Source organism: Helianthus annuus, chromosome 13, assembly GCF_002127325.2.
Source record: "Helianthus annuus cultivar XRQ/B chromosome 13, HanXRQr2.0-SUNRISE, whole genome shotgun sequence".
Classification (NCBI taxonomy): Eukaryota; Viridiplantae; Streptophyta; class Magnoliopsida; order Asterales; family Asteraceae; genus Helianthus; species Helianthus annuus.
Window position 1 is genome coordinate 91,641,968 of NC_035445.2, and position 13,183 is coordinate 91,655,150.

At 35.6% G+C, this 13,183-nt stretch overlaps 1 protein-coding gene across 1 annotated transcript; it reads right to left on the reverse strand.

Annotated features, from left to right (window-relative positions):
* Positions 1 to 7,992: 7,992 nt before the first annotated feature.
* LOC110901292 (protein FAR1-RELATED SEQUENCE 5-like) lies at positions 7,993 to 9,596 on the reverse strand. Its single transcript, XM_022148129.1, has 3 exons — positions 9,513 to 9,596; positions 8,852 to 9,418; positions 7,993 to 8,724 (listed from the first exon to the last, which is right to left on the reverse strand). The coding sequence occupies exons 1-3, from the start codon at positions 9,594 to 9,596 to the stop codon at positions 7,993 to 7,995; spliced, it is 1,383 nt and encodes a 460-aa protein (XP_022003821.1).
* Positions 9,597 to 13,183: the final 3,587 nt, after the last annotated feature.

Consider the following 13,183-nt stretch of genomic DNA (forward strand, 5'->3'; position numbering starts at 1 on the left):
TACTGTTTGTGATTTGATAATTAGCTCTACAATTTATATGGTGTGCATCTTGTTAGTGATTCTTGTGACTCAATTATCACATAAAAAATATGATTGTGGCTAGCATTTGCTGAATTGGTAGCAATGTGGAACTCCTTAAACAATACATCCCAGATCCCACAAAGTGTTTATTATTTGCAGTTATATTAGGGTGGAGGGTATGGTTCAATCACTCTAGGGTGTTTGAGTCATTCTCTTCTCAATAATAGTATACCATGTCAACTCCCTATTCTACTCCCCATTTTACACTCAATCACTAGGTATGGTTCAATCACTCTAGGGTGTTTGAATTAACTTTTTAATAGTAAAATTTCATTCAATCACCACTCAATCAAATCGGTGACTATACACCAAATACCCTCACCGAATCACCACTCACCAAACACCTTCATCACCACGGTGTGGTTCACCGATCGGTGACCCCCATCCCTGAATTAGTCCCCGCAACCATACCGCTTACCCTTATGAATTTACGACTACTAAGCTTAGACCACCCGTGCTCGTTCATTTTTTGGGCGTTTCGCCCCACCACGCTCGGTTCTCCGCCCCCATGGTTGTTTTTATACCAAAATTTGCCCGGAGCGTTCTTAAATCAACGCCGGAGAAGAATTTGTTTGGCCAATGACACTTAATCTTCTTTTTGTTTGGCCAATAAGATTTTTTTGATGGTTTTTTTTAACTTGTTTAACATCTCTTTTAATATAATGCCCCACAATGCACACATCTGCACTACATCCATTTAGAAAACGCCTCATAATATCCCATTGCTGACTGGACTGCTACATGGTGCAAAACGCCCAAGGGTGGGGTGTCTTCCACTACGTATAGTCTTAATGCGTTATTTAACTGAGCCCTACCACATATATTTCGTTATTTAATTAGATATAGAATTTTAAGTTTTTTGTTTGGTTATATAAGGTTATTGGATTGAATGAAAAATGAGTTCAAATGGGTAAAAATTAGGTAAGTTAAACGGTTTAAAAATCATATTAAGTTGTAAATATTGGTGTTTTTTTTAAATCATTGATTTTTTGTTATATATATATATATATATATAGGGGAAGGTTATTGTAAAAAAGGTAGTTTTTGTGAGAAAGATAGGAAAGAATATAAACCATTAGATCATTGATCTAATGGTTAAGATTAGAGTGGCAATATTGTAATTAAAATAGTGTTTTTTATTAACTGATTTGATTTGATAGGGGTAAAATAGGGCTTTCCTATACTTTCAAATCAAAAACCGTATCTATTATACCTGATTTCTCTCTCATCAACGAATTTTACTCTCGAATATACAGGGGCGATTTCTTCCCACAAATATTATAAGATTTACATGGTTCAATGAGCCCTAAAATCACAATCGTCTACAATCGAAGGAAGCGAAAACAGACATTTGATGCAATGGAACGAAGGACGAAGAAGAAATTTGATCATTTGACAGTTGAAGACACTACAAATCGCGGGATTATGAAACCAAAGTTTAAGAAATCAACCTCTGATTTCAAAAAAGGTTCGACTTTATTGTTTAATACTAGGGTTTTATAGATTAATGGTGTATTTCAATGGTGTTATTTAGTTCATCAGTTAAGGTTTTTTTTTTTTGTTTTTGGGATTGACTTCGAATGTGTTAATGGTGTTTCTTATCATGAACAAAAACCTTAGTGTTCAATTTAATAATGGTGTTATAATGTTGTTGTACCATAATAATAGTGTTATAACACTTGGTTAGGTGTTTTTTTTATATGGTGTTTTTTATTGGGTGTTTAGGTTGCTTAGGTTTTGGTATTTGGTCAGATAGTTTGTGTTAACTGTTGTTATAAATCTTAAATGATGTTATAAACGCTGTATGGAGTCTATATCAGGTGTTTTTTGAATGTTGTTAGAAATAGGTATGGTGTTATTTATACTACAATTTCATATGGGGTGTTATTTATCTTGTAGGGTTTATCTTATGGTGTTATTTAAGATATTGTCTTTTGTTTGAAGGGTGCGATAAATAGATATGGTGTTATGTATACTGCAGCTTCAAGCTGCTCTATGAATGGTGTTATGTATCTTGTAGAATTATATGAAGGGTGTTATTTAACATACTGATCTATAATAAGAGTGTCATTGTTTTGGGTGGTGTAATAAATAGGAATGGTGTTATATATATATCAAGGTGTTATTTCTCATTCTGATCTATAATAAGATTGTCATTGTTTTGAGTGGTGTTATAAATAGGTATGGTGTTTTATATATATTAAGGGAGTTATTTTAAATATAGTTTTTAATTATTTCTACAGTCAGGTCAAGCCATCGGCTTCGGGGCAAAATGTACAAATCACGTTTCAAAAACACAATTGAACGACCATTGGTATGTAGTGACTCAGAAACGTCAACTAAGGACGACAAAGGTAATTGAATTGAAGTTTAAATTATCGAGATATCAAAAACAATAAGCGTTATGTTTTTTAAAATGTTCTCTTTGATTAAAACAGATGTGGGTAATGCGAAAACAAAAGAAGATGATTCGTCGTCGATAAAAAACACACAATGTGAGTTTTGGAAAAAAAAAATGATGTTTTAATTGTAAGTTGTTGGGTTATACTAAAGGATTGAAAATTGTTTTTTGTTTGCAGCCCAGGATGTTATTGATAGTCAACTTGTCGTACACCCATCCATCAAAATAACATCTGAAAAAGGTATTTTGTTGAAGCGCTAATATTTTGAAGTAGTTATTTACTAAAATTCATATTAAAAATTGTTGTAGATCTGGTACGAGACCCGGATGACGATTTTGTCGACACCCCACCACCGGGTAAACGACGGAAATCGGCTGCCAAAAGAGGCACGTCTCGTGGAATGCATCAACAAGTGAGGCAGCCGTATAAGCCGTTCACGGGTGCCCGTATCAGGCCAAAAGTAGGTATCGACAATATGATAACACTAGCATCCGGCCTAAATGAGGAACAACGTAAAAAAGTGGGAGAAATTGGGTTTGGTTCGATTTTTCATTACAAGGTGACAGGTGTGCCTACTGCTTTGGGAAATTGGTTGGTTACAAATTACGACCCAGACAATGATATTTTACACGTGGACGGCGGGCGCACTATAAACATATCGTCGGAGCTTGTTAGGAGTGTTTTCGGACTGCCTATGGGTCCAACGGATCTTGCTGAAAAAAAGAAAGCGAGCAAAAGGAAGGATGTTGTTGTCCAAGCGTTCAGAGAACAGTTTAATCATATGGATATCACCCGCTTGTCCCCGGTTCAGCTGATGAATTACATATTGGATTTCCAGTCTGATAACGGAAGACTGTTTGTACTGAACTTCTTGGTTCTTTACTTCTCACTCCTTGGAGAAACCACGACGAACAACTCCGTCAATGTGCGATTCATTTCAAATATTCAGCCGGGCGTGGATATCAAAAGCTTCAATTGGTGTGCGTACATGATCTCGTGTCTCAAAAGAACGAAAACAGCGTGGCGTGGTGGTGATGATGCTTTTAGAGGTCCTATGTTATTACTTGCGGTAAGCAGTTAACTTTTAGTATTAAAAAATTATTGTGAAACATCGTTAGTTAATAACACTTTATATCTCTAAATAACACCACAGTTTAGTGAATAAACACTTTATTTTTTTCAAATAACATCACAATTTAATGAATAACACTTTATGTATCTAAATAACACCACAGTTTTACTGAATAACACTTTAGGTATCTAAATAACACCACAGTTTCCTGAATAACACTTTATGTATCTAAAAAACACCACAGTTTCCTGAATAACACTTTATGTATCTAAAAAACACCACAGTTTACTGAATAACACTTTAGGTATCTAAATAACACCACAGTTTCCTGAATAACACTTTATGTATCTAAAAAACACCACAGTTTACCGAATGACACTTTATATTTTCCAAATAACATCACAGTTTACTGAATAGCACTTTATGTATCTAAATAACACCACAGTTTACTGAATAACGCTTTATTACCGAATAACACTATATATAACTGAATAACATCAATATTGCTATCTGGTTAACGATTATTTTGAAACTGATTGCTTACGTACTGGAAAATGTTGTCGCAGATTGCTTACGGAATTGTGTTAAAGAAGATACCTTCATCACACAGTTCAAATATAATTGAACTTGTTGATGACGATCTTCTTTACAATCTCGAGGGTGATATAGAAAGGATGGATAATGAACAAATTAAGAAGACAAATAAAAGGGAAGATAAAAAACACAAACGAGCAGAAGGGGTTGATGGTGATAGAAAAAAATTCAAGAAGCAAAAACAAGGACATAAAAAGGGAATGGACAATGTGCTGATCGAAGATGATGATGCGCACTTGGGTATATACAGACACTGTGCTGATTACCTACTGTCACAGACTGACACCCAAACATGTGCATTATTTGTAGGTCCGGATGGCGAAGTCCACACTCCGATGGCATCTCGACTTGGGGACACTCCATCAGCAGCAGGAACAGGCGTTCATGACGATTCTGAGCTGGTAAACATGTTAAAATTTGTAATATACTTGAAAGTATATGGTATTTTTAATGATAACACTTTAAACTGGGGTTTCGTACAGGTTCGAGCGAATTTGTTGGATAACTTGTTTAGAGAATTTGAGCTATGCGTTCACAAGATCAATAACACCATAACAGAATCGTGTCTGATGTTCCCGGATAGTGATCTGCTGAAACAGAAAGGTTTGGTTTGGAAGGAGTTAATGAAATTGCTGCTTGTCGTTGACGATGAGGAAAAAAAGGATGGAGATGAAGTGGAAAAAGGAGATCAAAACGTTGAGGCAGAAAATGATGACGTGGCTGTTTCTGTTGAACCAGTTGAACCGCAAAAAGGTAGTGTAAATATAGACGGGTATAACACTCCTATGAACGAGAAAAAAATAGATCATATAACACCACACACTTCTCCCTTTTCACCAATGACGGCTTCGTTTGTCGCAGAACTGGACAAAGTCGTCGAAAGGGTTCAAAGTGAAATAACACCAGAGACAAAGATCAACATTTCAGGAGTTGAAACAGTGAACTTTTCGGCAAGACTGGCCGATGCAGCAAAGGATGAAAAACGTCAAGAAGTAACGGTTCCTGTTCAGCGTCAAAGATCGCCGAGGCCGAAACGAACAATCAAGCTTCCGGCGGCACTACGGTCACCGTACGTGCAACGACCTGTTATGTTGAGAACCGTTCGTGAGACGGCTGAAGAAACACTTGCTCGATGTATATTTTCTGCAGTAGGAAACGTATGGTAAGTATCCAAAATGGACCTTAACAAACTTATTTATGTGGTTTATTATACGTTATCAGTTTTGAACATTTATTGAATTATACATCCGTGTCGACGGTGTTTTGGTTTGTAGGGAAGTTTTGTTCAGCGACAACGGTAACGTGTCGGTTATGAGGGTAGCTTTTGAATCGATGATGCCTGGTGTAACTGTGCACGTGAATGTCATCAGTGCCTGGGCCGCGTTGCTGAACCATGAAGAAAAAAATAGAATGGGGACAGCAACAAAGTTATTCTGCAACGCCGGAATGCTAGTAAGTTTAATTTCTGCAGACTGTATCATGTGATTATAGTTAAATAACACCATGTTTATGTTTCTAAATAACACCACAATAGCTGGAAAAGGGTTTAAATAGCAGAATTATGTTATTGTGAATTCTAAATAACACCACAGTTACTTATACCGAAACATCGTTAGTTAATAACACTTTATATTTATAAATAACACCACAGTTTAATAAATAACACTGTATTTTACCAAAATAACACCACAGTTTACTGAATAACACTTTATGTATCTAAATAACACCACAAATTACTGAATAACACTTAATTGTGATTATAGTTAAATAGTAGCATGTATTAACTAAACAGCATGTATTAACTTACCACCATGTTTATGTAAATATGAATTCTTGATTTAATAGTGATTATAGTTAAATAACAGAATTATGTTATTATGAATTCTTAATTTAACAGAATTATGTTATTATGTTATTATGAATTCTTAATTTAATAGTGATTATAGTTAAATAGCAGCATGTATTAACTTACCACCATGTTTACGTAAATAACACAGATTGTTTGTTTGTTTACCTGGAAAACACCAAATCTGGAATAGGATTTAAAAAAGATATCTATGTTATTGTGAGTTGTTGACTTAACACCATAATTTCATTTTTTGTTCGCCTGAATAACACCACAGCTGGAAAAAGATTTCGCGTTGTCCGAAGATGCACGATTAGCAGAATTTACAAACAACATGAATGCTGTGCTTGATTCAACGGGACCAAAGGTATTTAAAGGCAACTTTGAGATGGTGTTTATACCCATGTTGACCGGGCGGCATTACTATCTGCTGTTTTTCAACTTGAAAACAAAAGATGTCTATATAATTGACAACATAGAAGGTGCTGCGGGATTGGAGAGATATCATGGAAATGTGGAGAAGATGGTATGTTTATACTTATACAGCTACCGTAACAATAAAAAAATTAAGTTTTTTACAACGATAATTTGTATCCGCAGATAAGTACATTTTGTCGGTATCTAAGACCAATGCATCCAAGAATCGCTGCACAGCTAAGGAATACACAACCAGTTCGACTAGAGTTGCCATGGCAAACACTTTACAATGGTATCGACTGTGGTATTTTCCTTATGCGGCATATGGAAAGTTACAATGGTAATCGCGTTTATATTTCTGTTTATTAAAAAATTAATTAAAATAAATGTACACGAAATATGAACAATTCTGATGGTTTGGTATTGAATAGGAACACACGATGCACAGTGGATGTGTTGTTTATCGAATGAGAGGGACGTTAACAACGTGGTTTTGCCTGATCAAGCACGCGAAATCGAGGATCTGCGTAAGAAGTACCTCTCAAAAATGCTCCTAAGCGACGTGAACACGGAACGGGGAGTTGTGGAAAAGGAAGTACACGATTATGCACTTTTGGACGAGGATGATAGGTTGAGAATGGCCGAGAATGCGTTTGATCGGATTAATGGAAGGTTGGGAGCTGAAGAGTAAGTAGACAGCAGAACAAGTTAATCTTTTTGTTACTTGACAAATATTTTGGGAAATATAGGTTATAAGATGTGTTAGTGTTTTGACAAAGTTGTGGTCTATTATGTAAGTTTTACTATGACAAAGTTCCGTGTTTTAATCAATTAATATTACAATTTCCGGCACAAATAAGAACGCGTATTGGGCAGATAGTTTTTTCACAAAGTAAATGATGATCATGCTAAAAATGTAAATAAAAATACCAACTCCTTTGCAACCTGCACAATTAAGACACTATACTTATGTAAATAACACAATAACGCTACACTTACATAAGTAAATCACCCTGAACATATGAACATCAATAATAACACCCTGTATAATTAAAAACACCATGGTTCTGCAAAATTAACAAAAATAATTATTTCTATACAGACAAATTAACAATAGTCAACTTGCGTTAACAAATAACACCATTAACAAAAAAAAACTCTTTTAAACACACATAAAACCGCCGGCTTAGAATAAATATCTGAGTGAGGACAAAAAGTTTTTACACATAGGACTGAAATTAACAAATAACACCAAAAATAACAACCTGAAACTGGAATTAACAAATAACACCCTGAACAATAATAATAATAACACCCTGATCAACATGCATAATAATGACACCATGAACCACAAAAAATACTAATCAAATTTCAAATTTACATAATAAAACACACGAATTTAACAGAAACAAAATATAAACCATTGTGACTGGTAATATTAAAATTCGACCATAATCAAACAAAATTAAAACCATGAGTGTATGCGAATACGAAAAAAGATAAAAAAACCTAGCAATGTACGAAACAAGATGGAAGTACGTTAAAAATAACGAAATTTTTTGATATCTCTAAATAACTTACTACTCCTCTTCCCCATCCTCCCCGTCTAATGCATCCTCATCTTGTTCATCCATATCTTCTTCAACTTCCTCCCATTCATCTTCCTCCTCGTCACCTTCATCAGCTCCTTCACCGTCATCCTCGGCCATAGCTTGTTCTTTAGTCCGGGTAGGGTTTTTGCAAGTACGTCTATTATGACCGTATCTAAAACAGTTTTGACATTGACGGCTCTTTTTACCCAACTGACTTACTGCAATTTCACGTTTGGACTTCATCCGTTTAGGCTTACCCATACCTTTGAATCTTGTTCCAATGGGAACACGAACGGTTGCTTCTGATGGTTTTGTGTTACCAGTAATTTCTGCAAACCTATCACGACGGCTCTTAGGTGGAGCGTTGACGACAAACTCATCAGCAGTTTTGAAATAATTAACAACATGATCCCTGAACGAGCATAGCGCATCAAAGTTGGTGACAAGCTGATTAATAACCGACTCTGTAGAATATGTGATCTCACGTACAACACGGTTAACTTCATTATAACGATCCTCAGTCTCATTGATACCTAGAATAGCACCAGGGGTACTATTTGGAACAGCCTCCCGAGTCCAACGTCGTAATATATAGCGTTGTGGAAACTCCCTAATGTCAAGCATCCTTAGCACACAAAAGATGTGTGAGCACAACAACCCAAACTGTTCAAATCTTTTGCATGTACAATACACAGTCATGTCGGCCTCCCGCATCATAACCTATAAAACACCATTCGAAATTATAAAGCTGTTTTAAAAATAACACTATAAAACACCATGTGCAACTGGAAATCACCAAGATCTATACAAATTTCAAGAATAACACTACAAAACATCGTGTGTATACCTCGAAGAAAGTAGTGCATGGTTGTTCCCAGTCCTTCACAAAAAAGTTAACGAAATCACCAACGTCTTCCCACTTTCCGATAGCACATCTGTGTGTACCGTGTTGTATCTCCAACTGCTGGTCAAAAAATATAGTGCGTGTGAATATCCTGGACGCTTGATCCTCCAAAACAAATTCTTCATCAAATATTTCAGCGTTGGTATTTCTGGTGTCATGGTCATTCTTCCTGTGCTCATGTCTCTGAGCTTCAATAGCAGAATCAAAATGCCCGAGAAATTCGACAAGTGTGCAACCCCGGTTACAGAACTGTCCAAAGAAATGGTTCTCGCTCTCGGAACGAGAAGAGGTACGCATAAGCCCGGACATGACCTCCTCACGATAATAAGCTGGTATCCAAGTATCCCTGATTTGGTAAATTGACTGCAGCCACTCATGATCAACCAAGTTAAAATCGTTCATTATGGTAGCCCACTCACTTTCAAACTTATCTGGTATAATTGAATCGGTCCACACAATGGCACACAGCCTCTTTTTGAAATCTGTATTATTGCAGACTGAAGCACCAACCTAAAACACCATTGAATAAACATATAACACCATAATCACCAAAAAGTATTTAAAAAGTAGTATGAAAAGGTTAAAAGGATGAACAACTAAACACCTTAGCAGAAAGCTTGTCCATGATGTGCCACATGCATAGCCTATGTCTACTCTCGGGCCATGTATCTTCTATAGCCTTCTTCATGGCTGGGTCTTGATCTGTGACAATCACCGGAGGGGCACGGCCAAATGCTTGACGAAACACATTTAGCAACCAACTATAAGTTTCAGCAGTTTCGTTCCCTATTATTGCGGCACCAAGAGTAACATTGCGATTGTGATTGTCGATGCCGGTAAATGGAACAAACATCATGTTGTACCTAAAAAACAAATACGGAATAAAAACACCATAAAAATGAATTACACATACTTAAGAAAAAATAAGCTGTAAAACCCAAAATAAATATAATAATTACGAAATTTACTTGTTACGACGATATGTGGCATCAAATGAAACAACATCACCAAACACAGAAAAATTCCTTTTGGCATCTTCATCTGCCCAAAACAAACCCCTTAAAACTCCATTCTCGTCTGTTATATACTCCATTGAAAAGTTAGGCATGTACTCTTTCTTCCTCAAAAGCCGTTTAATCATCATATCAGCATCAAACTCCGAAATATACCTGTTCAGGTCTCGCTTGAAATTTTTAAAATCGTTTTTGGTTGCCCCAACCTTGTCAAACCCACCATACAATGTCCTCATGATATTAAACGCTTTCACAGGGCCAATGTTCAAGGCACTCAACGCGTTAACGGCTTGCTCTTGCATATGGTTCATACCTCGGTTAGAGGGAAGTAGATGCCTATCTTCCTCAGCAACAAAAAAATGATTATGTGCCTCAATGAAAGAAGATACCTCATATAGATTCGAAGGCATTAACTTTATACACATACGTGCTTTGCACCCAGTCCTTATAGAAGGAACACGTCGAACAGATTTCCTCTTTGAGCCGTGATTTGAGGTGTCAATCTTTTTAGATGTATCGATCGTTTTAAAAGGTTTAGTCCCCTCCTTTGAGCAAACAAACCATTTTGATTTTATAACACCCTGATGTGTGTATTGAGAAGACTTCCTGGCAGTGAAGCCTGAAGCCATTGCATACTTCTGATAAAAGAGGAATGCGTTGTTCACTGTGGCAAAGGTCATCTTATCCCTCGGCTTAAGCGATTCATCTACCTCCGGTAAATAAGTCTTCTTACCGGAGTTTGGTGACAGTTGTAGTTTCCCAACCGGCTGATAGGTTTGAAATCCTGCAAAAATAATTCTACAGTAAAAAAACAAATACAAAAAAATACGTGTGAAATAACACCACATAAACACTGTTATGAAAAAACACCCTCTACTAATACGAAAAAACACCATGTACGTATAACAAACACCCCTATCTTATATAAAAACACCATTACTCATCATGACTCATCATCAACCTAAAATAACACACCACGAATAAAAAAACACCCTGGCTTATATAAAAACAGCTTCAACTTCGATAACATACATAAGAACACCATACGAATAAAACAACACCCTGGCTTATATATAAACACGATTACTCATCATCAACTAGATGTTTCTACAGTGAAAACCACAACACAACATAATGTGTTTAAAATAACATCACAAACAACTGTTATAGCAACCAGTCTCTATTTATTTGAAAACACACCATGAACTTATAAAACCCCTGTAAGGAACATCCATTGAAATAAAACACCATGACTCAACATCAACCTAAATAAATAACACATACCAGCTTCAACTTCGATAACATACATAAAAACACCATGCACGTATAAAAAAACACAACATACAGCGTTATAACTGGTGTGTTCATGAGAGTTCCAATAAAAAAAAAAAACAGATGATTGAAAATTTGACAACTACAATTAAACAGATGATTGTAATTGAATAAGCTACGAATAAAAGATGAATAAATACCTTGATCGTCGTTCTCCATGAAGCAAGAAAGTATGAATCAGATTAACGATTATATGCGTAATTCAAACTGTATGCGTGATCAAAAAATAAGAAATTGAAAGCGAATTTATACTGATTAAGAGATCGATATGATTTAAAGATTTAGATGATCTGATAAAAGTTTCAAAAATCGAATTCCCTAAAAAAACTCATAAAAATCGGTTAGAGATTTGAACATTAACTAGGTTTGTTTGTACAATTACTAATATAACCCTGATCTAATATAATTGATATGGAATGATCTAATGGCTGAGATTCTTTCTCACCTTTCTCACAATTTATGCCTTTTTTACAGGATCCTTTGCCTATATATATATATATATATTTTAAAAAGAATATAATTGGGCGGTCAATAAAGTAGGCCCCGGGCCTATGTGTGGGTGGAGAGAGGGGGTCTTTGTTAAGGGGTGTACGAGACATGACAATTAGTTAAGTGAAAAAAAGCAAAAGATATTTTTGTGGTTCTAGTGTTTTGATTTGAATATCGTGTTAAAGTGGGAGATTAAGAACTTGATACACGTACGGGAATTAATCAACAAACGACATGACACGTTTTATTTCTTGGAAACAAAAATTACAATTGCAAGCGGAACAATAAACTAGTTCATCGATTTATAACTTAGATAACAAGATATTAATCCTAGCCTAATTCGAATTACCCCCTTAAGAGATTATCATACCACCGTTATACTTCCACTATTATCCACTTAGTCCTTCAAGTTGGTGTTGCTTAATTTTTCACTCCCTCTCAATCCCAACTTTATTTATCCGCATACTCTAGCAAAACTCTAACAAGTTGGACCTTGGATAAACTATTTGTCAACACGTCTGCAAGTTGCATCTTGGTATTAACATAAACCAGATCACTCTCTATTTAGTAACTTCCCTCGACCAAAATGGTAAAGCACTTCTATATGCCTTATTCGTACATCAAATGTCGTATTTTCAGCAAGTTGAATAGCTTACTTATTATCACAAAACCAATTTAACCTTGTACTCGTCTTCATGTCACATTTCTTTCACCAATCGAACTAACCAACTTGCTGAAGATCATTTGACGATATTCAAGTTGATTATCAAGCTCATCTCCATCCTCCACACACTACTTCACGTTTACATCATTGGCGTCGTTGTATTTTCAATTAGCCATCGACGCACTATATGTGTTATAAATCTCACAAAGATGTTAAAAGAATATATTAGACTTGAGCATGTTATGTTTTAAAACACTTGGTTGTAATATTTTTTATATATAAATATACATTCAATTATGTTATGCATGATCAATCGTATTGGTATTTACGTCTGCTTAATACGTTACATACCCGAAACTATAAAATGGGTATAGAATTACGTGATACATAGCCTGATTACTCGAAAGTCGAAACTATACTTAACCATACACCCAACATTTTAAAAGATTTGTTGGTAAATATATGAAATTGAAACTGAATTGAATCTTGATACCTTCAAAGTTAAAAAAAAAAAAAACAGAAAAATAGCAAAATAAACCAACGGAGGAATCGAGATACATATATGCGTCTTCAAAAGCTACATTCTCATTGGCCAAAACAATACAAAGCGGATCACGATCCGTAACCTCTTTACCATTAACCACCGTCCGATCAAACTCAATCCAACGCCTCATCTCTTCCCCCAAAACCTTCAAAAAATTTCATTTTCAAAAACTTTCAAAAACCACCCGCTCATCTAAATCATTCCCCCCTATAAATACCACCCTCAAATCCCCT